Source organism: Stegodyphus dumicola, chromosome 1 (genome assembly GCF_044657685.1).
Source record: "Stegodyphus dumicola isolate Sdum_Otavi_A_Nest chromosome 1, ASM4465768v1".
Taxonomy (NCBI): Eukaryota; Metazoa; Arthropoda; class Arachnida; order Araneae; family Eresidae; genus Stegodyphus; species Stegodyphus dumicola.
In genome coordinates, this window is record NC_140768.1 from 126305220 (window position 1) to 126332798 (window position 27579).

General features: G+C 34.8%; 1 protein-coding gene across 2 annotated transcripts in view; it reads left to right on the forward strand.

Annotated features, from left to right (window-relative positions):
• Positions 1–7264: 7264 nt before the first annotated feature.
• LOC118186801 (uncharacterized) overlaps positions 7265–27579 on the forward strand; it is a 59203-nt gene continuing 38888 nt past the window's right edge. The window contains exons 1-2 of one of the 2 annotated variants that reach the window (XM_035356952.2): positions 7265–7491; positions 12760–12819. In XM_035356952.2, coding sequence (XP_035212843.2) covers positions 12777–12819 — 43 coding nt within the window. In that variant the 5' untranslated portion in view covers positions 7265–7491; positions 12760–12776. The remainder of the gene's footprint in view (positions 7492–12759; positions 12820–27579) is intronic. The other variant, XM_035356951.2, reaches the window with a different exon arrangement.

The following is a 27579-nucleotide window of genomic DNA, read 5'->3' on the forward strand; positions in this document are numbered from 1 at the left end:
TTTGTGGCGGTGAAGGTTTGAACGAAAGAACTGCAGAAAACCCAAGGCACGCAAAATAAGACCGCTCTCCAATATGGACGCAGGAAATAAATTAGTTGCTATCTCGCGGAATGAAAGTTCCCAGACACTGAAAAACCCATTCTAAAGCACTTCATATTTCTGCTATGAGTGATGGCAGAGTGAACTTTTCATCATGCGACATATCAATGGAGTTCTCTGCCATTCGACTATCGATACCGTAGCCAATCTTACCCTAATCCGAAAATATTTGCCTCAACAACTGGTTCACACGGTTTACGTAGCAGATATTACCGACCTTTGCGTACTGAGACCTTCTAAAGGAAATTCAATTTTTTCTTAGGCATTAAAAGCAACGAACCGCATTCTGCCTCTGAGGATATAATCCTGTTCGGAATTAAAAATGAAGGATTTATATCCCTCCACCAAATAACAGCTCAAGACGATATCACAGTACCAGAAATAACAAAATTTTTACTACCTGGACCCATAACTGAAAACAGAAATTTCCTGTACGGCATAATAAATATCCTAAGAAATGTAACGCCCTGCGAAGAGTACTAGTAGCGTCGGCACTTCGGATTATCGAAGAAGTCATCTCAGTGAAAGTCGCCAAAGAAAGTGATAAGGGTTAGGAAAGGTGAAGTGGTTGCAACGGGTACTCTCGTTATGTGTATTAAATGACCCAATAGTCCGTCAAACTCTGTGTATTCGGATACTCAGACATCGGAGTTACTGCAGAATGCACAGCTAAAGGATGAAGAAAGGAGTGCTGCCGAACAAGTCATTTAAGAATTTCAAGATGTTTTCTCCCGCACATCTTCTGATATCGGTCAAATTAATTTGGCTCCCATAGAACTGATGCGGAAGATCACACACCAACCAAGCAACATCCAAAACATCTACCAATTGCTAAACAAGACGAGGTAAGAAAACTTCCAAAGGACATGCAGGAAAGCGATGTCAGTGAGCCTTCAGTAAGTCCTTGGGTCTTCTCCCAACGTTCTGGTCAGAAAGAAGAGTGGTTGAACTAAATTCTGCTTCGACAGCCGCCGTTTGAACGACATCCCGAAGAAAGACAGCTACTCACTTTCTATAAGTGACGACATTCTCGACACACTTTCTGGAAGCAAGTGGTTTTCGAAGCTTGATTTGAAGAATGGATGCTAGCAAGTAGAGATACACAATAATGACCGAGAAAAGACCGCATTTACTATCGGTCAAGACCTTTAGTAGTTCAACGTGATGCAGTTTGAATTGTGTAATGCACCGTCAATATTTGAACGCCCCATGGAGATCGTGTTGAGAGGTCTTTCCTACGAAACCTGTCTGATATACCTGGATGATATCATCATCGGTGAGAAAACATTTGAAGAACATTTGGAAAACATTAGGAAAGTGCTTTAGAAATTGAAGGAAGCCAATATTAACGTTTAGTTCTGCCAAATGTAAATTGCTAAGAGAGAAAGTGACTTACCTCGGACTTGTCATTTCGACAGAAGGTGTATGTATGTATCCCGAAAATGTGTTGGTAGTTAAAGACTGGAGATGCCCTGAAAATATTCATCAACTGAGAAGTTTCTTGAGGCTTTGAACTTACTATAAGAGATTTTTGAAGAACTTTTCTTTCGTCACACGTCCCCTTCACAAGCTTACAGAGAGCAAGAAACAATTCTTAAGGATAAAAGACTGTGAAGATGCATTTAATAAACTGAAGGTAGATTTAACATCTGCTAGAATTGGGACTTATTAATTTGTTAAGCATTTGTTAGCTCCAAACAAGTTAATCTTGACACAGATGCGAGCAATGACAGTGTCGGTGCTATTTTGTCCCAAGAAATAAACGACCAAGAATGTACCGTGACATCCTGCAGCAAGGATCTATAAACGGAGAGCAATTACTTTTTCACCAGCAAAGACTTGCTCGCCTTAGTCAAAGCCGTAGAACATTTCCATTATAATCTCTACGGCAGAAAGTTCCTACTCCGTATACGTCATGTATCGTTGACCTGGCTGGGCGAAGTAGCCAGATGGATACAGAAATTCTAGGAATATGATATCACTATCCGTCGTCTGAATTGACTATCACTTGGAAATGCAGTTACCCTATCTAAGTAACTCTGTCCAAAAAGCTACCGATATTGTTCCAGGCTCGAAGCGAAATATGAGCTGCTTAATCTGGTCGCACGTCAAATTCTGTAACACTGTTCAGCATCAACTTCTTCAACATCGTCCCACTCAGACCCATGTAGCGAAAAAGCCAGGAACGACCGGTTGGAAGACGAATAACTCACCATAATTCACCTAATGGTGTCTTCATATAGGAAAACTACGTCGCAGGAAATTTGGATGTATAGACTTAAGGCAAAACAATATTGGGCTCTCTGGAACTCACTCCATATTCGGTACGGCATCTTATACCAGTATTTCGAATCGGATGACAGGAAGGTATTCCGATAGCAGCTGATACTTCCAAGTTCCGAGACCCCGAACGTGCTTAGTGAACTACACAGCAGTCCAAGAAGTGACCACTTCGGAATAATAAAAACTTTCCAAAGAGTTCGAGAACGCTTTTACTATAGTAATGCAAGGGCTTGCCGAAGGAAGTTGCAACGTTACAATGTAGGAGAACCTTTTGAACATATCACCTTTGACGTCTTGGAAGCTCTGCCATCAACTGCTGATGAAAACAAATACATCGTTGTTGTCATTGATTACTTCGCCAAGTAGCCTCAAGAGTATCCTATTCCTGATCAAGTGGCTGCCACAGTAGAAGAGGTAATGATGCAGGCACTGAATTTACAGGTTCGGAATGCCTGTTCAGTTACATTCTGATCAAAGAAGAAATTTTGCATCAGCTATGATTAAAGAACTTTGCAAGCTACTCGGCATTGGCAAAACCCAAACAACACCTTTGCATCCCCAGTCAGACGGAATGATAGAGAGGTTTAATCGAACCTTCCTTTATAACCTCTCGCTGGTGATTTCCAGAAACCAACAGGACTGGGACAAAAAGTTAAATCTGTTTTACTGCCTTATCGTAATGCTGTCCGCGAGACTACTGGCTATCCCCGTCCAAGATACTCTTCGGTCGTGACCTTCATCTTCCATCAGATCTCTTGTTTAGTCGCCCTCCGGATGCGCCCGAGGAGTACACTTAAGATCTCCGGGTACGGTTTGAAGTGATGCATAGTTTTACACGAGAGCGAGTCAGCTAGACGACGGAAAAGATGAAGACCCGATGCGACTCAGAGCTACAGGATATCGATTCAACGAAGGTGACAAGGTGTAGTTGCAGAAACTGATTCGACGGAAATGACTTTCTCCTGAATTTCAGTGACTTTGGGACGGTCCTTACACAGCCCTGAACAGGTTGAACGACGTCGTAGTTCGGATCCGTAAGTCACCAAATTCTAACTCTAAATTCATTCATTATGATAGACTAGCCATAGTAGGTAGTTCTCATAGTGTATATAATATAAATAGGATACTTAGACCATGATACTATTTGTATTCAAATTTGAAAATTTATGCACTTTTTTATCGATTTATTATTTGATTTGTTTACGTTATTTATCGGAATTATTGTTTTAGTACTGCACTGGTTTTTCTTAGTTGTAAGTATAGCTTCCTATCCGAGAACTGTACTGGCCTGGACATGCAATCCTTGAGAAGGGGGCAATAATACGAATTTTGTGCATATTTAAATAATTTTCGTGAAATTATATATGAAATTGTAGGTTCTTTTTTTTGGGGGGGAGGAGGTATAATGTAGTATGAAAATATAAAGAAGCGAAGTCTTATTGAAAAGGAACTTAGGGGTAAGTCTATTTAACATTGAGTGAAAGATTATCTCGCTAAATTGGTGAGATATCGCTAAGGTGGCAATGGTTGTGACGACTAGTTTTTGACACCAAATTTTACGATAAATCTTCAGAAGTGACCAAACTACGCGATCATTTGGCGGCACTTTTATCCGGTCCTTCTAGAACTGTAATAAGTATTGTAATTGTAGAACAGTATTTGATGCTATATGTATCTGTAATGGTATCCGTCGCTCATATGCTTTCGAGTAACTTCGAGAATTGGAAGATTCTAGAGATTTCTCGGCGGCCGAGGGGAAAACTATATAAGATAGGGAAAAGTGCCAGTTTCGCAGATGTTTTGTTCAGCTTGACTTCGGAGTACTGAAATGTTTCCGTGTTAGCTTCGTTCTTTAGATGTACTTTGGATTACGTTGTGCTTAACTTTCTTAGTAATTTGATGTGTAACTAACTACTTATTGTACTCTATGATACTATTTAAGAGCTGTACGAGTACTTTCGTTGAAAGTCCTACAACTGTGAAGTTTTGCTTTTGGTAAAATGATCTTTATAAGCTATCACTAGTTCACTAGTTCTGTGTGCATTGAATCTATTACGAACCCGTGAGCATACAACAATACCCCTTTGTGTGAAATTGGATTGTTTTTAATCAGTTTTATAATTCAAACAAACAATATGTGTAAAAAGTCTTGATAATTACCAAAATCTGAGTAAAACTAATTTTTACGTAAGTAATTATTTTTATTATGTGTAATAAAAAATATAGCATATAAGCGAAAAATTTCGGGTATCATATTTTTGTGCGTGACGTCTGTACGTACAGAATTAAGGATTCTTTATATCAAAATGAATTTTAAAATGCATTCAGAACGGATTTTTTATGATATCTGTACGCATCTCGCATACTCAAAAATGATTAGTCTCATATAGTATCACATAGGATTACTTAAAGCACAAAAACACAATTGGAGTACATGAAGTCACATGAAGGATGGAGCACAAAATTAGTGTTGGGCAGTTCTGCAGTATATAAGTACTGCTACACCTTGAAGATGAGTGCAGTTAAATTGCGTAAGGCGTTGATTATTGTAGCGTCAGACACTGATATAACCCTTACTAAACACACTAATTAACATAGCACGAGGATGCTGTAGCACTAATTATTGGGCCCCAGTGCCCCAGCAATTAGTGCATCGTGAGGCAGTACACTGCACCGTAAAGCACACAAACCTTAACTAACACTACACTAAAAGATACCTGTTGACATGCTGTTGAAGGGATTACACACAAATCATTAAGAAAGCGTTACACATCTCATTAAGGAGATGTTATGCACTTGCTAATTATTGGTATTGCACACTTTAAATTGGTGGATATGGAAGCTTAAACACACAGAATTGATGTGATGAGCAGATATTGTAAAATCTATTGGACTAGTGGTAGAACTTATCATCAGTGCACCAGAGCGTTGAGGCCGAAGTCTGCTGACCGCGTCATTTTAGCACGGTTTGCGAAGGTCTGTGCCCAATGCCGCAATGGTATTAATGATGCTGGAGATTTAATTAAGCGCTCCTTGATGCGTTATAAGAAACTTGTGATAGGCGTCCATATTATTTGTAGGTAGCGGGAGATGGTGTGCAGCAGTCAAAGGACATTCAAGCACGTAATGATCTGGTGACCCATCGTGTATATATATATATATATATATATATGTATGTATATATATCTTTATACTTTTGAAAAAAAACATAGGGGAAAGAAAATATGAATTAATATTAAGTAAAAAAAAACTCTAATAATGATAATTAGCGCAAAGAGACTGTATCCCAGAAGGTCTATTAGTTTCGAAACGGCATTTTGCGTTATTTCACTATAAATGTCCATTTCACCTTTAAATTTTTGCCACCAAATATTATCACCTTTTATTATATTTAAACAAATTTAATAATGCAAAATCTGCATGAATGTATGTATATTTCTATTATTATGAACAAACGACGGTATCTAGAGCCATAAAATTTGGAAAAACGTAATCGTTCACCCGAACATAGGTACCTGGACGTCCAAATTTTGAATTGCGAGTTTGTTTTATTATCTGTTTCATATTTTGTAACCCTTTAACGAAATTTTGATGATTAACAAACTCAACGATTTTATAGCAAGCGATGACAACATTTCACGGAAAAAAACAGTTTTATCTTCAGCCAGCGAGAGTGTGTTTATGAAATTCTAAAGATATGCTGTTTTTAAATATTATGCGATATTGCTGTTGAATTGAATTTTATGTGATTTAAGTGCGAAGAACATGATAGTTAATAAATAAAGGTAGTACACAAAACGTTAGAAAAACGCCTCTTCGGGTGTAATATAAAATCTGAAAGCTTTCAGATTTTATTTATTTTTTATATATATAATTTTTTTCAGTAGCATATTGCTCAGAAATAATATTGGGATAATTTTGTTTTAAGAAAATTCTTGTGATACTGTGTATGTATTTACGTGTGTACGTGTATATATATAAATATAATTGTTGTATGATCTTAAATTCACTTGGTGCGAAATCGAGTTATTCTGTTTTTAGATAATTCTACTGAAATTAATCTTAGAAGATAATATAATCAATATTTCTTTAGTAATTAAAATATATATATGTATATATCGTATGTATACACAAACACAATATCACAAAAATTTATATCTTTATATGCTTCTCATAATTTTGGATAAATAACAAAATCTATTTTTCAAATCGGTCTTCCGATTCCTGTACTCATACTTGGGAAAGATTCATGCTTGTTACAAAAATTGAAAGTGAAACTTAATTTCAAATTTGCCATTTTTGATGTCATTTTCAACTTGTCTTGAGAGATCGGTTGATTATGTTGGAATAATTCAAGGAAATAAATTTAAATGAAGTGCAGGAAAAAGTATGTGCAATCTAATAAGCCTTACAATTAATTTATGTGGTGTCCACGTCTGATTTAACATATGCGTTCGTTAAAATTTAGATTATTTTTAATGTGTTTTATAAATTAAACAACAAAGTGATATAGAAAGTGTTGATAAATACCAAAACTTGAGTAATGTTTTTATATATATTCATACAGGAAAACTAAATACCTAACAGGTAAATAAAATGCTGGCCACTTCCTCTTCCTGAAAATATAAAATTACCTCCAGAGGATGAGTTTCCCTGTAGGGGAACGTAACGGACTAGACGTAATTAGAATGCAACCTTACACTTTTAGAGTTAAAAATCCTTGAAAACATTTAACTTTACATCCAAAACTCAATTATTGTCTGTTGGCATCTCTAATGCATTTTCCAATTACAAATCTCGACCTCAGCTTAACTGCAACTGCGTTTGGAGCCCACAAATGCTTGAACTCATCTAAAAAAACATCCCGTTTCGCTTCACTGAGCAATGCAGAGAAAGATGCTGAAAATAATGTGATGTTTGCGGCAACCCCGTGAGATTTTTACCATTTTTTAATCCCCAACACTTCATCAAAACGGCTCAAAGTGTATTTATAGAACGGAGGCGGGACTATTGTTATTATTATTGTTGTTTTTTCACATAGTATAGCTCGAAATGCAGATGCAAATCTATTCATTCCATCGATTCTTGAAGCTGGTATGGAACAGGCAGGTGAGTTTTCTCAATGCTTGTGTTATCTATCGTTGTTATTGTTTTCAATTTATCGTAGATCGTAGATTATTAATCGTTTAGTACCAATCCTTCATACAAGTCTTTCGTTTATCTTCACCATTATCTGATGGTAGATAATTATTGTTATATTTTAAGTAAGGTATAGTTATAATATATTATTATGTATAATTAAGTAAGGTCTTTCCAAGGCGACACATTGTTGGGGTGCTATGTTTCCTATATTTAAGTGAGGTATAGTTATAATTTAAGTAAGGTATAATTATTACGTGCAATTAAGTAAGGTCTGCACCCAGGCGACACATTGTTGGGGTGCTATTTTTCATATATTTAAGTAAAATATAGTTATAATTTAAGTAAGTTATAGTTATAATTTAAGTAAGATATAGTTATTATGTGTAACTAAGTTAGCTGTATCCCAGGCGACAGATTTTTGGGGTGCTAATCTTCATAAGAAATATTATTTTGTAAGGGTCAGTCATGTGGATTATCCAAGCAGATAGCGAGATTCTCAATTGCCATACAAAATTAAACTCGCTGTACATTATTTAAAGCAGTGGTCTCGAGCTGGTGACCCCCGAAGCAATTTTATGCGACCCGCGAACACATTTCAGTTGTGTATTTTTTGCAAATACGGTGTTACAAAGATTTTAATTATTTGAAATTCGAGTTTACATTATTTTCCTTTCCGTTAAAAAGGAACGTGAATAATGCACAACAAAATCTATAAATGGAGCTCATTGATTTAGAGCAAGGGTTCCCAACTTTTTTGTCCTTAAGAGTACAGTTTAGAATATCTGTTGGACGGCGTGCACCATTTACTTTTTCAAGATGAATTTATAGTTACGTAATTAGTTAAGTTAGAGTTAATAATACAGGCGCATGAAAAAAAAAAAAAAAAGATCGGTCTCGTTTTGCTTTGTGCTGGTATCTGTGTTGGACACAATTTCTATTTCATTAGAAATTGAAACTTTCACACAGAATTTTATTGAAAACTAAAACATTCTTATTGTGATCGCTCCCTTGATCTAGAGCGTGATATATAAATCTTTCTCAAAGATTTAAAGGACAGGTTTGATTAAATTTTACTCGCCCTTCTCTCAAATAATAAATATACTCGGTTGCGAATTCTTATAATAATCGCTTTGTTTGGGTGTACATTTATATGTGAACCGCTTCTTTTCAAGGTTGAAAATTAATAAGAACAAAACCCGGATTAGTGAGTATCCATTATCCGGTATGAAGATAATTTCTAACGATTTCTCTCCAATGCTACAAACTTTATTGGTGTGGAAACGCCGTCGACTGTCAAGCTGTCTTAATAAAGAAGTTTATACTTATTTACATACAAGCATATTTTTTTATTTAAGCTTTGAAGGAAAATTTTGATAAACAAAAGAAAGAGACTAGCTTCTTAGCCCAAAGGGACAATTTGCACAGAAGGGTTATTAATTTCGTTTTGGCACTTTGCGTTGTCCACTATAAAACGGAATTTCACTTTTTAAGTTTTTGCCACCAAATATTAAAGTCCTGGATTATATTTAAAAAAATTAATAATGAAAAATCTGCATGAGTGTACGTATGTTTCTCGCATTGTGAAAAAACAACGGTACCTAGAGACACCAAATTTTCAATAACGTAGACCTGCAGTCCAATATGGGCATTTGGAAGGCCAAATTCTAAAGAGATACTGTTTTTAAATGTTTTGTGATAATGCTGTTTAATTGAATTTTACGGTTTAAGTGCGGAGAACATGATATTTAATAAATAAAGGTAATACACAAATCGTTAAAAAAACGCCCCTTTGGTAGTAATGTAAAATCTGAAAGCTTTCAGATTTTTTTGTCATTTTTCTTTTTTATTATTTATTTTCAAGTTTTGCTCCGTTTGAAAAATTTTCTCCGAAATTTTAGAAATATTTCGTAATTTGTTCATTTTTAGTTATTTAATGATTCATTCATTATACATGCTACAATTATTCAAAAAAATGTTTTTGGATTACAAAATGTTTACCAATAAAAATGTCGTGCAGCTTTAGGTTCAGCTTAGGTTAGGCTTTAGGTTTCAGATTAAAAAAAAAAAAAAAAAAAGCATAAATTGTTTTTCTTTTTCTTTGTATTATTATTATTGTTTATCTATGTTTTGATTCATATTTTCTCAGTAAAATTCATAATTTATTGACTTTTTTTTACTTATAAAATATTTACTTTACAAAAGATTTCATTTTGGAAAAAAAAAAAATCGGTTTATCTCATCCCGGAAATTTGTCTCTATACGCAACATAAAAATAAAACAAATAATTCCACATAAATAACTTAGAGATAACAATTAGACGAAGAACAGGAACAAAAATTATGAAAAAGAATGGTGTATTACATTATTTGTTGTATTATCATTGTTTGTAATTTTACAAATCTAAACATGTTTTCAGAAACAAAATCCCAGATAATTAAGACACAATAACACGCCGAACAAATACTAAGTCAAACAATAAAAATCAGCCTTATATTTTCAAATTTTCATTGGACTAGTTTCGATGGTTTTACCGAACCACCATCCTCATCTGCAAAAAGCGCAAATGAACGAGATAAGATATTATGATCAGATAAGATAAGAAAGCCTGGACAGAAAATAAGAGGACAGATGGCGCAACTAGCTTATTTTCTGTCCAAACTTTCTTATCTTATCTGATCATTATACTCTATCTCGTTCATTTGCGCTTTTTGCAGCTGAGGATAGTGATTCGGTAAAACCATCGAAATTAGTCCTGTGAAAATTTGAAAATATAACGCTGATTTCTTTGTTTGACTTCTGAATTAAAATCCCAGATTTCAATTGCACGAAAGTCCGATTTTAATAAGTAACATGATACCTGCTCTCAACGTATTAATGCAATTTCATTTTTAATATTTGACATAAAATTCCTGAAGTTATTTCTTAAATCACCTCGTTCAACAATACTCAGCCGTTTCTTGTTTTCCGTTGTGAATTACTGACCCGAGTAAAGTCTGCTTGAACCAGCTATATGAAGAAGTAAAAGTCAGCAATGTTGTTCCGTAACAACTTTTATTTTGCTATATTTTTATGGATGAGTTTCAAATTCCAAAACATAGCTTACACATGTGTTTTAAAAACACATCTGCTCGAACATCCTTTTTCAATGCAATTAACTCTTCTTGCACGATACAAAGGTCAAATACTTACGCTCTGAGTATTTTAAATTCCTTTTACGAAGTAAAGGAAGTATTGTAATCGCGAAAAATTTTGTTTATGAGATTTCAGTGGATATGTCTATTTGAAACGTTTTCAAAATTATTTTGACCATTTTTTTTGCCTGACTTCTGTACATATGGAGAGAATAAAGGAGTCTTTATTCCAAAAAGAATTGTAAAATGGATTCAAACTGGACTTTTTCGTGATGTCTGTACGTGCGTAAGTATGCATCTGGCATATCTAAAAAAAATTAGCTTTAAAACATCGAAATTTTCTATTTGGGACTACTACATCATGTAGCTTTGCACCTCCCATTTTTATTGCAGTTTGCAAGACCAAAAGAATATATATATAACAAACTTTTCCGCCAAAAAACGTTCTCAATAAAGTTAGAAAAAACATGGAAGCAGTACCTTATGATTTTTCTGCCAATATTTTGGTAGTTTCTTAAAGCCTTCGAAACAGAAACTTGTTATCCGCGAATCCAAAATCAATCAACCTCATTTCGGACGTCCTGTGCAGAATGGAAGTTAGCACCAGCAAGATGTAGTTGCAGGCGTGAAAAACCCTTAATCGTTGGGGTTGTATGGTGGGTGTCGCAAGGATCTCATTCGCGTCTGTACAGAGCCAAGTGTTGAACGCAGACACATATGGTCTTGCATTATCTTGATGGAACATTACCTTTTTGCTTAGGATCTCAGTTCGACGCTTTTCCTTGATAGCAGAATCAACACGGTTTGGCATTTTATTTAGAATATCTGTTCCTAAATTACGTATTTATTACTTGACTGAGCTTCGCCATGGATGGAGGGGAGATTTATCGCCTTATTCTATTAGTAACCAACGCCTAAGGGCACGTTATTCATTTCACACAGTTAAAGCAGCTTCCTGCTAAATGCTGTGAACGTCAAGAAACGATCTGATCTATCATGTGCAGAGAAAAAGCTTGACGTGGTAGAAGAAAACTAATTACAATTCTGAAATCAGCATGCCTATTTCACAATAAAACAGCTCAAAAGTCGAACTCAACAGATATTCTGTTACAAATTGTTTCCCAGTGTAATACACATAATTTAATTAATGTGAAACATTTCATAAGTAAAGTGGGTAAATGTCAATTTATAGTCTTTTGTTCCGGTGTTATTTGTAATACTTTAGTTAGTGCTATATGTAATAATAAAATCTGTATTATGAATGCAGAATAGAAATAATTCTATACTTTTGTTAGTGCTACATGTAAGTAAGTAGACAAAAACTTATATAGTTCCATTAATGTTTCACGTATAATAATAAAAAATGAATAAATGACAGTTTACGTACTTTTTGGGATGTTACATGTAATAAATAATAAGGAGTGGGTAAATGACAGTTCATGTATCTTTATTTACGTGTTATAAATAATAAAATGTAAGCGAGTGGCAATTTATATACTTTTTGTGTGTTGCGTGTAATAATAAGGTTATGTTACATCTAACAAAGAGTGGGTAAGTGACAATTGCCTACTATTGTTTGGGTGTTACGTGTAATAAATAAGAAATGGGTAAAGGACAATTGACATGTAAGTGTTAAATATAGTAAAACGTAGATAAGTGACAATTTGCATACGTTTGCAGGTGTCAAATGCAATAATAAAAAACGATTAAATGGCAATTACATACTTTTGTTTGTGTGTTACGTGTAATAATAAGGAGTGTTACATATAGTAAATAGTGGGTAAATGACATTTTATATAATTTTGCTAGTCTCACATATAATTATAAAGATTGGGCTAAATGACAGTCCTTATATTTTTGTTTCGGTAAGTGACAACTTACAATGTTGTCAGAGTGTAACAACAGAACTACCCTTAAAATAAATAATAATTTGTATAATTTTATTAGCGGGTTGCATATAATAATAAAAAGTTGGTAATTGGAAATATACATATTTTTGTTATATCCGGTAGGGAAAACAAAAAGTGTTAAATGAATAATTTATGTACTTTTCTCAGGTATATTATTCTATTCACATATATATATATTTTTTTTCTTTTGGCAGAGACGTTATAGATAACGATGCTGTCTTTGATTTTCATAAGAAGTCTTCTTATTCTCACATGTAAGTAACAACATTTTAAGGAGATACTTGCTTTATAAGCAATTTATTTATTTCGCTCATGTACTAGTTTCACCATGGGTTGAATTTGGTCATTAATTTTTAGCCTATTTCCTGATAAGCTATCGAGTTCAAATTTTGTACACACACACTGTTGGTCCATGACAGTGCAATATGGTGAAGAGATTTTTTTCAAAGTTCGATTTAGATTTTTTAATTTAATATTTAATCTATTTTTCGCTTTAGATTTTTTAATTTAATATTTAATCTATTTTTTTAATTTAATATTTAATCTACTCATATCTTCGATGACAAAAAATAAACTAAGCATAACAGAATTTTACTGTTTGCACTGTCTAATAGAACAAAGAAAAAAAATCTTTCAATGAAACTTGTACAAAAATTACAAGTTCATGTCTGATGTTTTTTAAATAGCTCGGTTTTTTAGATTATTTGACGTTTACAATTTTAGGATTTTTAACGTCTAAAAACGTATCGGATATAAAATTATATAATTTTTACAGATTTTACCGTCTTTTTAAACAAGAATGATAAAAATCTATAGACCGAATGATTTTCTACATTAAAAAAAAAAAGAGTACACTGGTGTGCAAAACTTAAGCAACAGGTGTTCTTTTTGACATAAATCCTCGAGATATCATCTGAGAGACATGAAATTCAGAAATAAGAGACAGCATTTTGTATTTAAACGATGACGAAAGCATAATTGCGCAAAAATGAATACAATGCGTGTGGAATTAAACAAAAACAGGCTATATTGAACTCATAGTATCGTTACACATAATTGTCTGTATATGAGGAAGAACAACAAGCAGATGTTCCTTAGTATGGGATATGCCCTCCCCTTACTGCAATGGTTGCTTCTCACCGTCTCCCCATACTCAGCACCAGATTGTCCAACAGATCTTGAGGTGAGAGTGTCCATTCCTCAATCAGCTTCTGTTTCAGTTGTTGGGTGTTCGCCGGAGGATGTAATCGTGCCTTAAGGCGTCTCCCCAAAGCATCTATGGGATTTAAATCAGGGGAGTACGCTGGCCAATCCATTCGAGTGATATCTTGACTTTTCAGTAGCTTCTGAACAGCAGGAGTCCAGAGTGGCCGTGCATTGTCATTTTGGCACCTCGGAACAGATGCACATGGAGGAAGGATCACCTCCTGAGAATAGTGATCTCCGGTTACAGAACTTCTGTCAAAAACGTGGAGCTGTGTCCGCCTGTTCAGCATAATGCCTCTCCAGACGAGATCTCCAGGACACCGTAATGGTCTCTTTCCGTGATGTTACTGAGATTAAACCGTGTCCTTACCTCTCTCCAAATAAGTTGGCGTTGAGAATCGCTTGGGGCATTAAAACGACTCTCATCCGTAAGAAGGAGACGACTCCATTGATGAGATGCCTAGTTTTTGCGCTCCTTTCACCACTCTAAACGGTGGCGCCGATCGCCAACTTTCAAAGGGATGCATCGTTCAGGACGGCGAGCGAATAGGCCATCTTTGTGAAGGTGTCTGGACACAGTAAACCACGAACAATTGTCTCTGGTTGCTGTACACACTTGCTGAGTTGTGGAGCTTACTGACTGGTTTGGGGCTCTTTTCGCCTGTAGGACGATATATCGGTTATCTGCTGCAATTGTTGTTCTGGAGCGGCCACCACCAACCTTTCTAATAGCTGTACTTATGGTTTGGAAGATTTTTCAAGCCCGCGAAACGACACTTTTGTTGACTTCAAAATCTTCACCCATTTTGGTCACACTACGCCCTTCTTCCAGCTTTCCGATCATTCTTCCGCTCGTGAAGTCATCCAAATGATTTCTTCTAGCCATATTTCACAAAAGATTTCACTTGTACTTACAGCGAATGTATTTAATTGCGTCTCCGTCCTTCCTTTTATGGTAGTCTCGAGTGGAGCGCATGCGTTTTGCGTAGGATCACGTAGCCTGTGACGTTTTTTTCCTGACATTTGCATATGCATGACCTTTCTACTGAATTGCATGTTCATTGTACTGATAGCAAGAACGCCTTTTCTGCAACTGCATGGTTATCTGATTAAAATTTGCATTGTTGCTTAAGTTTTGCACACCAGTGTATTTTGTACTCTGAAGCAAATGGGGGGGGGGAGTTTCTCGCAAAAAAAATGCTTTCAAGTCTGTGATCTTGGCGCACTTGGCGGCAAACTTGTGTTATTCATTTTCTCATTTCATTTTCAAGTAATAATACTCGTTAAGTAACATTATTATTAACCGAATTTTCTAAATTGAATATTCAAAGCATTTTCTGAATGACGTTCAGCTATTTTTAGTTAGTTCATAATTTTCTTATCATTTATTGTTTGCGTTTTAATAATGGCTAAAAGTTTCATTATTGATAATGTGTAATTGATACTAAAAACAAAAAATAATATACCATTAAAAAAAGAGATTTTTTATAAAGTAAGCTTTCTTTAAAATAATTAATGCACGAAAAGGACAGCAATAATTTATCATATAGTTTAATGGCTTGGTATGTTAATATAATGTATCGGCTGCTGGTTAGCCCGCGCGCTCGTTGGGATACGAGCCTTACTCGAATTACCAATGTTCAGCGACTTTACAGCTCAGCCGCTGGTGAGCATCTAGTTCGATGGGAATAATAGATTAAATAATTCTATTTACAGAATTCATCTGCATTTTTATATCATGAGTACTAACTAGGTCGTGGCAGATCTGAGTAACGAAATCTGTTAATTTCATTGCATTGTCAAATGTATAAACCATTATCTTTTGAAATTTGTCAAATTTATAAGCCGTTATGTTTTTGAATTCATCACGGGCACCCCGCGCTTTCACTGTTCGCGATATAAAATTGTATATTAATTATGTAAATACAATTATTTAATCTATTATTTCCATTAAACATTGTGATAAATTGTTATTCACCTTTTCATGTTTGCATTAAACAGTTTCCCCCCCCCTTACATTGTATTTAATTTAATGTAACTCTTCTGTTTTAAACTTTAAAACAGATTTAAAAAGGAAAAGAACAACTAATTGAAAGGGTAAGCTCAGAAAATAGAACATGCCATTTAATTTATTTAAATTTCTCTACAATACTTATGACTTCAGAATCCATTGTTATTAGCAGCCAGTCGGACCTATTTTGGAAAAATAGCCTGATTTTACGTAAAGATTCATGCTCTATTATTTTTAAATTCAAAAAAATTAATTCTGTATAAAATACAAAATTTGACTTCATTCATATTTAGAAAAATTTTGAACTATTAAAAAAAAAAAGCACAAAATGTCCTGACTCCCGTGCAGAAATTTGACCGACATAATTAATTTAAAATTTTCTGATTTTTAATGTCATTTTTCAGTTTGGATCAAAGTTGGATAAACTGTGATAATAACTGATACTAAAAAAAAAAAAATAATAATTGAGGTTGACTTTTCCCATTTAAATGCCATTCGATGGTAGTCCTTTGTAATTTGCTAGTGACTTTATTTATAATTTTGATACATTTGGTGTGGAGAAAGAATTTTCACACCAGCAATATGTAAGTTTTCAGAATTTAAAAATACAATATAAATAATCTCATGAAGTTTCTGTGAAAAAAAAAAATTATATTGATCAACATTTTATTGGTAAAAAATTATATTGATCAATTTTGTGCAAAATTCTTGGAAAAAAAACTATATTGATCAATTTTTTTCAATAATTTTGCACAGAAATGTTCTCACGTAATCTCTTTAAAGTGATACAAAACTTACGCACATGGCAGTTTTGCACAAGTGGCATTTGTGCACATCATTCCTGCCAACATGAAATTTTCTCACAGGTGTAACCAGTTATGGACAACAAGTGACACTTACGCATAGCCTTATTGATAAAGTTTATTTTTACCAAAAGAAACACTTCACAGTTCTAGAACTTTCCACAAATATACTGGTAGAGTTCTTTTCAGTATCACAGAACACAAACAGTAATTACGGTTCAAACTACTAAGAACGTTAAACGCAATGCAGTACAAAGTTCATCTAAAGAATGATGCTCAGACGAAGATAATCTCAACACTCCGAAGTCGGTCTGAACTAAAAACTGTGAAACTGATGCTCTTTCTGGTCTTGTGTAGTTTTCCAACATCCGCAGAAAAATCTCTAGTACCGTCCACTTTTAGAAATTACTGGAAGGCATGAGGGCCGGATACGGTCGCAGTTACATATAGGGATTAATTACATTTATTCAGTCACAGTACCAATTACAGTTATAGATGGACAGACGACCAAAATGTCGATTTTGTGATTTTTCTCCAAGTTGGTGAGAAAAATTAGTTGCCAAAAGCGTCGCCATCTTGACGTTATGTTGTCAGTTTAGCGAGATAGCCATTTACTAAATTTTAAATAGCCTTGCCCCTGTAATTTATTTTTTCCGGCCATCATCTTTTTCAGACATCTAGTGTTACATTATACAAAAAAATGCTGTCATTTTCAGTAAAATTCCACTAAAACTATTTACATATATACAGGAACTATCAACACTATTATTTTAATGCAGTTATTTTAATTGCATATTATTTTGAAAAAACAAATCAGCTAAAAATATTGATTTATTTACATAACGCTGCGCGCAGTGCATGTTACAGTATTACGTGTATGATAAAAAAAAGATGTTTTATTTTAAAATATCTTAGAATTTGAAATATAAAATAAAAGTAACTCCATCATTAAGAATATCGAAATAGGTATACATAATTTCACTCTCATAAACCGTTATAGATATTGAGCTTCAAAATGCGCTGTATTTGGGGGACATTTTAAAGATAACTTTTTATTTAAAGTATTTATCATTTTTTTTTCACATTAACACTTTAACAGCAGTCCGGTAACTTAAAATTTTGCAAAGCAAATTAGTAATCCAAGTTGCTGTTCCAAGTTATCAAAAGATAATCAAGATGTGGTCTCGTGCGGAATTGCCGCTAAACTAAGCAAACTACTATTCCATGGTTGCATCATTTAGAACATTTTTGCAACTGGAAGTATTTGTGTGTGACCAACGATAGCGAAAATAAAGGCTGGAAAATGACTTTTGAGGACGCGATATAATATAAGGGGTGGTTATTATTAAAATTCCCCTTTGAAATGGTCATAAAAGGAAAACTGCTGGACTAAATGTTATCAAGCTTGGTAATCGTGTTGAGGAGGTCATGGGAATTTATTTCCCGCAAAACAAAAGTTCAAAAGTTCACCACCGGGGGGTAAATGGCACTGTATGCAATATTGTTAAACGAAATAAGGGTTGGAATCTAGCTTAACTATCCGTTACAAGGGTTTAACATGTTCTACACCATTAAGAAACATTAAACAAAATTATCATTTAAAGGCGATAAAAGTCGAGTGCGCCATCTGCGAAACGGAGAAATCCGTCTGTGAAAACTTCAAATTAGCGATTTGAGACACCCAGAACTGCAGAATTTAGGCCAAACAAATCCCTCATGTTAACTACCCAGTTCCATTGCAATCTCCTAAAGTCACCGTTTGGTGTAGTATGATAACTAGTATATTTTTATACTAGTTATCATACCTAAATGAAAATTGCCAATCGTACGTTTCAGATGGTACTTCACCGATTTTATACCAGCTTCCCAAAGTCCTCCGAAGTGAGGCGATTTGGGTGGAATAAAATTCCAATCTATATTTTCTTGCGAAAAATGATTAGCTAATTCTTTGTCTGGGAAATTAATGAGCTTATAAATTTTTTTCAATTTTGAATTCGCTCCAACAAAGTTAGTAGCATTGTCGGTATAAATTTTGAAACATTTGCCACGTCTGCTTGTAAAACGTTTAAGTGTTGCAATTAAAGCATCGGAAGTCAAATCTGTTAATGTCTCAAGATCGGAAGTCAAATCTGTTAATGTCTCAAGATCGGAAGTCAAATCTGTTAATGTCTCAAGATGGATGGCTTTTGTTGCGAAACATATAAAAATACAAATATACAATTTATTCAGAATACCTTTACGTTGATTTTTAAATTTCACTAAATAAGGGCCACATAAATCAATACCTGTAATAGAAAATGGAGCTGAAACATTAACTCTTTCACTAGGCAAATTACCCATAATTTGTGAAGAAAGAGTGGGCTTACATTTAAAGCACGTTACACATTGATGTACTGTTTTGCGTGCGAGACTACGGCCACCTAAAGGCCAAAATTTCAAGCGCACTGCATTTAGCAGACCTTGTGGTCCAACATGAAATAATTTCCTGTGTAAACTTTCAAAATAAATTTTACTTAATCTTGAACCCTTAGGTAAAATAGGAGGATGTCTTTGAGAATATGGCACTGAAGCATTCTTCAGCCTTCCTCCTACACGTACTATTTATTCCTTTGTCATCAAAAAACGGAAATAAATTCGAAATATTACTTGGCAGTTTCTTTCCTTCAAGGAGAACTCGTTGTTCATGCTTAATCAACACTTCTTCGGCTTCTCTTATCTCCTCCACTGACAGTGGTCCTGTGTTTTTTACCTTATTCCTGCAATTGAAAATAAACCTGAAAATATAAGACAAAACATGGTTAATTTTATAATAATTGTTTTAAAGTTCTAAGAGGTCGTCCGCAATAAAATGTTGAGAGCTGTCATTTAGCAGGGCTGTCTCTTTACAAGTCTCCTTCAAAAGGAATTTTCCCTTCTCGCCGCAAAGTTTCTTTTTCGACTTGTTCGATGGTTTCAATCTCAGGAATAAATGGTTGCAAGTTCTTGAAACTGTCAGGCTGCATCAAGAATTCTGTACCTGTCCACCATCTAGAATATGTCACCAAGGAATCAGCATTCATTCCACGTGAGAGAAGATCGGCAGGATTTTCTTTACCTGCACAGTGATGCCAAGAGTTGGGATCTGTCAAGCTGGTGATTTCGTTCACTCGGTTTGCCACAAATTGCTTCCATCGGGTTTTTGCACTCTTTATCCAAAAAAGTGCAATCTTGGAATCTGTCCAATGGTATTCAACAGAAGATCTTTGCAGATTCACGATTCTCTTTACCTTAGAACTAAGACGAGCTGCAACTAGAACACCCAATAGTTCTAATCTTGGTAAGGTTACACCGTAAAATGGAGCCACACGACTTTTTGAAGTTAGGAGTTTCACCGATATTCCACTGAGTGTCTTCACCTTCAAATATATGGCAGCGCCATATGCCTTTTTACTTGCGTCGCAAAAACTGTGTATTTCAACAGTATCTTCCTTTGATGCAGAATCATTAACCAACCTAGGTATTTTCAAATTTTCTAAGTGATGAAGTTCAGCACACCACTTCTTCCATTCCTTTTCAATTTCCTTTGGTAAAGGTTCATCCCACTGAATTTTTTCATTCCAGAGATCTTGGATGAGGCATTTAACTCGAATGGTGAAAGGCGAAATTAATCCTAAAGGATCAAATATCTTCCCTATTGCTTGAAGTAAGAAGCGTTTCGTATTTTGGTATGATAACTAGATATGATTAAGGTATGATAACTAGACTATTTTTCTTCGAAGAGGCAGGTGACAGCTGGACCACTGTGACTGCAGCTCGTTTAAGGCCAATGTTAAGACGTTTCATGATACCGGAACTGCGGCAACTTGGCATTTTAGACTCCACACTTCTATACAAGACGGGGTCCACCGCGCACTGTTACAGGTGTCACACAATTATTTAGGCAATACTTCAAAAATGAACGGATTATAGGCCGACACTTTTCCACTTCTTGGCCACCCCAGTCACCACACCTCAACCCCTGTGACTTTTGGCTACGGAGTTATCTCAAAAGCACTGTTTATGGTAAAATAATCTGAACAATTTGGCGGAACTGAAAGATGTGATACACCAACATGCCCATAACATTACTGAGAGCTGCTGTTGAGAATGCAGTAGTACGATTTAACTTGCTTTCAAAACATGTGGACGTCACATTGAATATGCTTTGTAACACGTTTAAGAAACGATGAAACACATTTTAAACTGATGTCTCCATGTCCTATTATGTTCAACATTACTGCATACAGCGCCATTTCTCCCCTGGTGGTGAGTTTTAGAACTTTCTTTTTCTTTCGCGAAAAATAAATTTCCATGACCTCCCTTACATGATTGCGAAGTTTGATAGCATTTGGTCTAGTAGTTTTCCTTTTATGATCATTTCAAAGTGGAAATTTAATTATAACCACCCTGTATTTGCATAAACTTGCATCTACTAGCATTTTATGAGTGCCACCCAGCCGGTATAGTGGTTAGTGACCCTAACTGCTGTGGTGATGGGCCCGTGTTCGAATCCCGGAGGCATATAAGCATTCTGTACCGCGCCACGCACATAGGGGACAATTCCTCCTCGTGATTGGCCCACCAGCGGCAGAGCGATAACGTCGCTGAACACTAGTAGTTCGGTCCGATGTTCGAATTCCGTGAACGGGCTGGCTGCATGGGTGTTTTCGTGGTTTTCCCCTTGTGTAACGTGTATACGAGCCAGTTTCCCTTAAAAAGTCCTCCACGAAAGCATCCCTCCCTTAAGGCAGATAGCCCTCGAGTGCTTTCCCGTAATCTAATAAACCTCCTCGTGATTGAATATGGCTTCTGAATAAACTTATTTTTCTTAAAGGTTATTTTTTATCGACGGACCAGCTTCACTGCTTCGTTTTTTATTCTTTTATTTAGAAAAACATCATATACAAATATTTACAGTGAAGCAAAATACAATTTGATTGTGAGCTTCGGTTACAAGTAATTGCTCACGTCAGACCGGTTAGATTTCTTCTTCAAGTCTGTTGCCTCAATCGTAGGAGGCGATAATTTGGCGAGATTCGTTGGCGTAAAATGCGCCAACATCCCGCCCGGCCTTGCTATGTTCACATGCAAGAACTTAACATAAATTTAATTATGAAATACCAGTATTAAAGTTTCAGTTATTCATGTAAACAATAAAATATGTATAGAAAAATATAAAATAAGTAAACAAAACATGAATACAAAATTATTGAGAAAAATAATTTTCAATATAATTACTAACAACTGAGTAACATAATTCACAACTTGCTAAACTTCAATAGGCAATACAGCTATTTTATTAATTGTCCTTTTAAAGTCCCCTGTTTTGGTACGAACTTTTACAACACGGACTTTTCCATCAGAACCGTGGTACAATGATGTTATTCACCCTAAAAGCCAATTGTTAATTGGCAGAAAATCTTCTTTAATCAAAACCATTTGGCCGATCATCAGATCATTTTTTTCAACCATCCATTTTGATCTAGATTGTAAGGTATTCAAGTAATCAGACTTCCATCTTTTCCAAATAAGTTGTATAGTTTTTGTAGTTTTTTGCCAATGACTTAAGCGGTTTTCCTTTAAATCCGTTAAAAACGGCTCAGAAATTGCTGTTATAGGTCGCCCTATCAAGAAATGACCTTGGCGTCAGAACTTCGAAACTTTCTGAATCACTAGAAAGAGGAGTAAGCGGTCGCGAATTTAATATTCCTTCTATCTGAATGACAATCGTTTCGAATTCTTCGTAAGTGAAATGAAAATTGCCAATCGTACGTTTCAGATGGTACTTCACCGATTTTATACCAGCTTCCCAAAGTCCTCCGAAGTGAGGCGATTTGGGTGGAATAAAATTCCAATCTATATTTTCTTGCGAAAAATGATTAGCTAATTCTTTGTCTGGGAAATTAGTGAGCTTATAAAATTTTTTCAATTTTGAATTCGCTCCAACAAAGTTAGTAGCATTGTCGGTATAAATTTTGAAACATTTGCCACGTCTACTTGTAAAACGTTTAAGTGTTGCAATTAAAGCATCGGAAGTCAAATCTGTTAATGTCTCAAGATCGGAAGTCAAATCTGTTAATGTCTCAAGATGGATGGCTTTTGTTGCGAAACATATAAAAATACAAATATACAATTTATTCAGAATACCTTTACGTTGATTTTTAAATTTCACTAAATAAGGGCCACATAAATCAATACCTGTAATAGAAAATGGAGCTGAAACATTAACTCTTTCACTAGGCAAATTACCCATAATTTGTGAAGAAAGAGTGGGCTTACATTTAAAGCACGTTACACATTGATGTACTGTTTTGCGTGCGAGACTACGGCCACCTAAAGGCCAAAATTTCAAGCGCACTGCATTTAGCAGACCTTGTGGTCCAACATGAAATAATTTCCTGTGTAAACTTTCAAAATAAATTTTACTTAATCTTGAACCCTTAGGTAAAATAGGAGGATGTCTTTGAGAATATGGCACTGAAGCATTCTTCAGCCTTCCTCCTACACGTACTATTTATTCCTTTGTCATCAAAAAACGGAAATAAATTCGAAATATTACTTGGCAGTTTCTTTCCTTCAAGGAGAACTCGTTGTTCATGCTTAATCAACACTTCTTCGGCTTCTCTTATCTCCTCCACTGACAGTGGTCCTGTGTTTTTTACCTTATTCCTGCAATTGAAAATAAACCTGAAAATATAAGACAAAACATGGTTAATTTTATAATAATTGTTTTAAAGTTCTAAGAGGTCGTCCGCAATAAAATGTTGAGAGCTGTCATTTAGCAGGGCTGTCTCTTTACAAGTCTCCTTCAAAAGGAATTTTCCCTTCTCGCCGCAAAGTTTCTTTTTCGACTTGTTCGATGGTTTCAATCTCAGGAATAAATGGTTGCAAGTTCTTGAAACTGTCAGGCTGCATCAAGAATTCTGTACCTGTCCACCATCTAGAATATGTCACCAAGGAATCAGCATTCATTCCACGTGAGAGAAGATCGGCAGGATTTTCTTTACCTGCACAGTGATGCCAAGAGTTGGGATCTGTCAAGCTGGTGATTTCGTTCACTCGGTTTGCCACAAATTGCTTCCATCGGGTTTTTGCACTCTTTATCCAAAAAAGTGCAATCTTGGAATCTGTCCAATGGTATTCAACAGAAGATCTTTGCAGATTCACGATTCTCTTTACCTTAGAACTAAGACGAGCTGCAACTAGAACACCCAATAGTTCTAATCTTGGTAAGGTTACACCGTTAAATGGAGCCACACGACTTTTTGAAGTTAGGAGTTTCACCGATATTCCACTGAGTGTCTTCACCTTCAAATATATGGCAGCGCCATATGCCTTTTTACTTGCGTCGCAAAAACTGTGTATTTCAACAGTATCTTCCTTTGATGCAGAATCATTAACCAACCTAGGTATTTTCAAATTTTCTAAGTGATGAAGTTCAGCACACCACTTCTTCCATTCCTTTTCAATTTCCTTTGGTAAAGGTTCATCCCACTGAATTTTTTCATTCCAGAGATCTTGGATGAGGCATTTAACTCGAATGGTGAAAGGCGAAATTAATCCTAAAGGATCAAATATCTTCCCTATTGCTTGAAGTAAGAAGCGTTTCGTATTTTTGTCCATAGAAAGAAATTCCAAAAGATTTTTAGTATCCATAGTTAAATAATCTTCGTGCGTCTTCCAAGAAAGTCCCAAGATTTTAGTTTGGTGTGCGCCCAAGCTGAGAGTAGCGTCTGCAGGATAGGTATCGAATTCTTCATTCTTCCATTGCTCCATTAATTCAGCATTATTGCTAATCCACTTCCTGAGGACCATTCCAGCCTCTTCCATAATTTTCTTGGCATTTTTAGATACTTCAAGTGCTTCTTCAAAATCCTCACTTCCAGAAATGAGATCATCTACATAAAAACACTGGTCTAAAATTTCAACTGTTTCGGGAAAATCTTCCTTGTATTTTTTAATATGATGTCTAATAGTAGCTGCTAACAGGAATGGGCTCGAACTGACCCCGAAATTTACTCGATTGAAACGGTAAATCTGTAAATTGGGCCTTTTATCAACACTTGGATCATCACTACTCCAAAGAAAACGAACTGCATCCTTATGTTCATCAGAGAGGCATATCTGCAGAAAAGCTTGTTTAACATCTGAACAAAATGTAATTTTGTTCAATCTGAAATTAATTAGTAAATCCAAAAGATTTGGATTTAAGTTAACCCCTGGCCACAAGCAGTCATTTAAAGAAAGTTCATTATTTTGATGACTACCCGCATCAAAGACGATCCTAGTTTTCGACGTTAAACTACTTTCTTTCCGCACAGCCTGATGAGGCAAATAATATATAGGCTTGTTTAAAGCATTTTCTTTTGTATCAGGATTTAGGATGCTGATTATGCCTTCTTTTAAATAATCACAAATAATTTCACGGTATTGTTGATGTAACTCAGGATCATGACTAAATCTTCTCCACAAATTCTGAAAACGCTGCCGCGCCAAGGAATAATTATCAGATAATTCTTCATAATGTTTCCTAAAAGGTAGTTGTACTACATAACGTCCATTTTTAAATTCAACAGTGTCATTAAAAATTTCCATTGCCTGATCCTTTTCATGCAAAACTGGATCATTACGAATACCAAGTCCCTCTAAATCAAAGAAAAGTTTTAAAGTATTATGAAGAGAGTCATTTTGCACAAGAAAACAATGTCCCTGATAAGAAGGTTGTATTTCGTTAAGCTTCCCGCATGCGATCCATTCGAATTCAGACTCTTTAAACAATAAATCATCATTTATTTTATACGTATTATTTTTCAAAACCTTAAAAAATAAATCAGCACTTATAAGGGCATGTACCTCTGAAGCTTCATAAAATGATTTGTCAGCTAAATTTAAAAATTGTGGAATTTCTACTTTCGAAATATCTAACGTAGTACACGGAATTAGTCCTGTTATCTTATTTACAATCAAGAATTCAACTGGTTCATTAAAGGTACATTCTTCATTTGAAATAAATGTATTCACTTTCCATTTAATATTTTGAATTGATCCATTAAGACCTGTAACAGGCATTTTAATTTTCTGCCTTTTTATTCCTAAGCATTCACTTATTTCTGTCTAAAATCGCACGGATTTTTATTCTTCGATTATTGGCGTCACGGACATAAATCTCTGCAGTAGAAAAAAGTACACTTTTTCTTTTTTGTTTATTCTTGTTACTTAAAATACTCAACGCTTTCAATTCTGAGTCACTTTTTCCAGCGGCGGCATCGAGCTCACTTTTGTTTTGTCTAAGTGGCGTCACCGAGCGACAAGGAGTCTTCGAATGACCCTCATTATCCATGCATATTAATTTATTGTGTTTTTCCCCGCAAGCGCATTTAAATTTCGAGAGACACTGACTTTTCTTATGATTTTGCTTTAGACATAATTCGCAGAGTTTATGTGAACGAATTAATTTTAATCTTTCATGAACACTTAACTTTAAGAATGTATCGCAAAGGAAAATAGGATGAAAGCTCCTACACACAACACAGTTTTTATTTTTATTTTCATTTGTCAAAAGAACCTTCGATTTATGGGAAGGAGTGGAATTCTTGTTTATATTAACCTTACTTCCGGGTGTAATATTTCCATTTATAGATAACAAAACTGATTCACGCTGTTCCAAAAATCTAATAAACTCGTCAAATGTTGGAACTACTTTCGATTTGTGAGATAATTCAAAATTTTTTCTAGGTTCTTTATCTAGTTTTTGAAGAAGAATATTTATTAGAAAAATATCACATAACTTGTTCTGTTCATATTTTAATACTTTCAAAGCGCGTAAATTCTTTTGTATACAATCAATCATACTTCTGATATCTTTCGCATTTTCGGATTGAATCTTTTCAAAATTTAAAATATTCTACACATGAATGTCAACAATCAGACGTTCATTATCATAGCGAGATTCTAAAGCACTGTACAAAGATTCAAAATTATCAAAGTTACTACTTAAATGCTTAGCATCATTAGTAAGACAAGATCTTAGATAATACAATTTCTGTGAATGACTCAGCTGAACATTATTTGTAATTAAATCATCAAATTGAGTTTTAAATGAACTAAATTCTTCATATTTTCCTGAAAATTCAGGCAAAACTAACGCTGGGATTTTAGTTTTGATTTGAAAATTTTCATCTACATTACTTTCAGTAACATTTACTGCTTTTGCAGAATTTAACTTATTGTAAGAATTAATGAGAATTTCAATTCTTACCTCCAATTTTTCCAGACGATCATCACATTGGTTTAAGTCGTCATCAATTTTGGTCAGATCATCATCTTTCATTTCACTTTGTGCGTAGCACGCACTTCGTAGTTCATCAACTTTCTTTTGAAAAACTTGAATGTTTTTTAGTTTAACTTTAAGTTCAACTAAGTCCACATCATTATTTGCAGTTTGCACAAAAGTTTCGAATCTAGTTATTTTCCCCTTTAGGGATGCTTTGCTTTTCATTAATATATCCATACCGCTGAAGTAGGCTCCAGGGTCGACGGAGCCAGATGAATAAACTTATTTTTCTTAAAGGTTATTTTTTATCGACGGACCAGCTTCACTGCTTCGTTTTTTATTCTTTTATTTAGAAAAACATCATATACAAATATTTACAGTGAAGCAAAATACAATTTAATTGTGAGCTTCGGTTACAAGTAATTGCTCACGTCATCGTTTGTTTACATTTTGATAGCAGTGCCAAAAAGATTATTATATGAGTTGTATTTTTGTTGCTATGAGATTACAACACTGTAATGTGGTAAATTTAATATAAAAAAATGTAGTGATTTGTTTTCCCTAGAGAGAAAAAGTATTATTCCTTCTTGTGTTAACTCCGTAAATGTGTATAAATATTAAGTGCAGAGATTTTTAATAAATGTATTCTTAATTTAAAAACCCTTTATAGAAAAGCTGTTGTAATTATTAATTCGTTATTTCA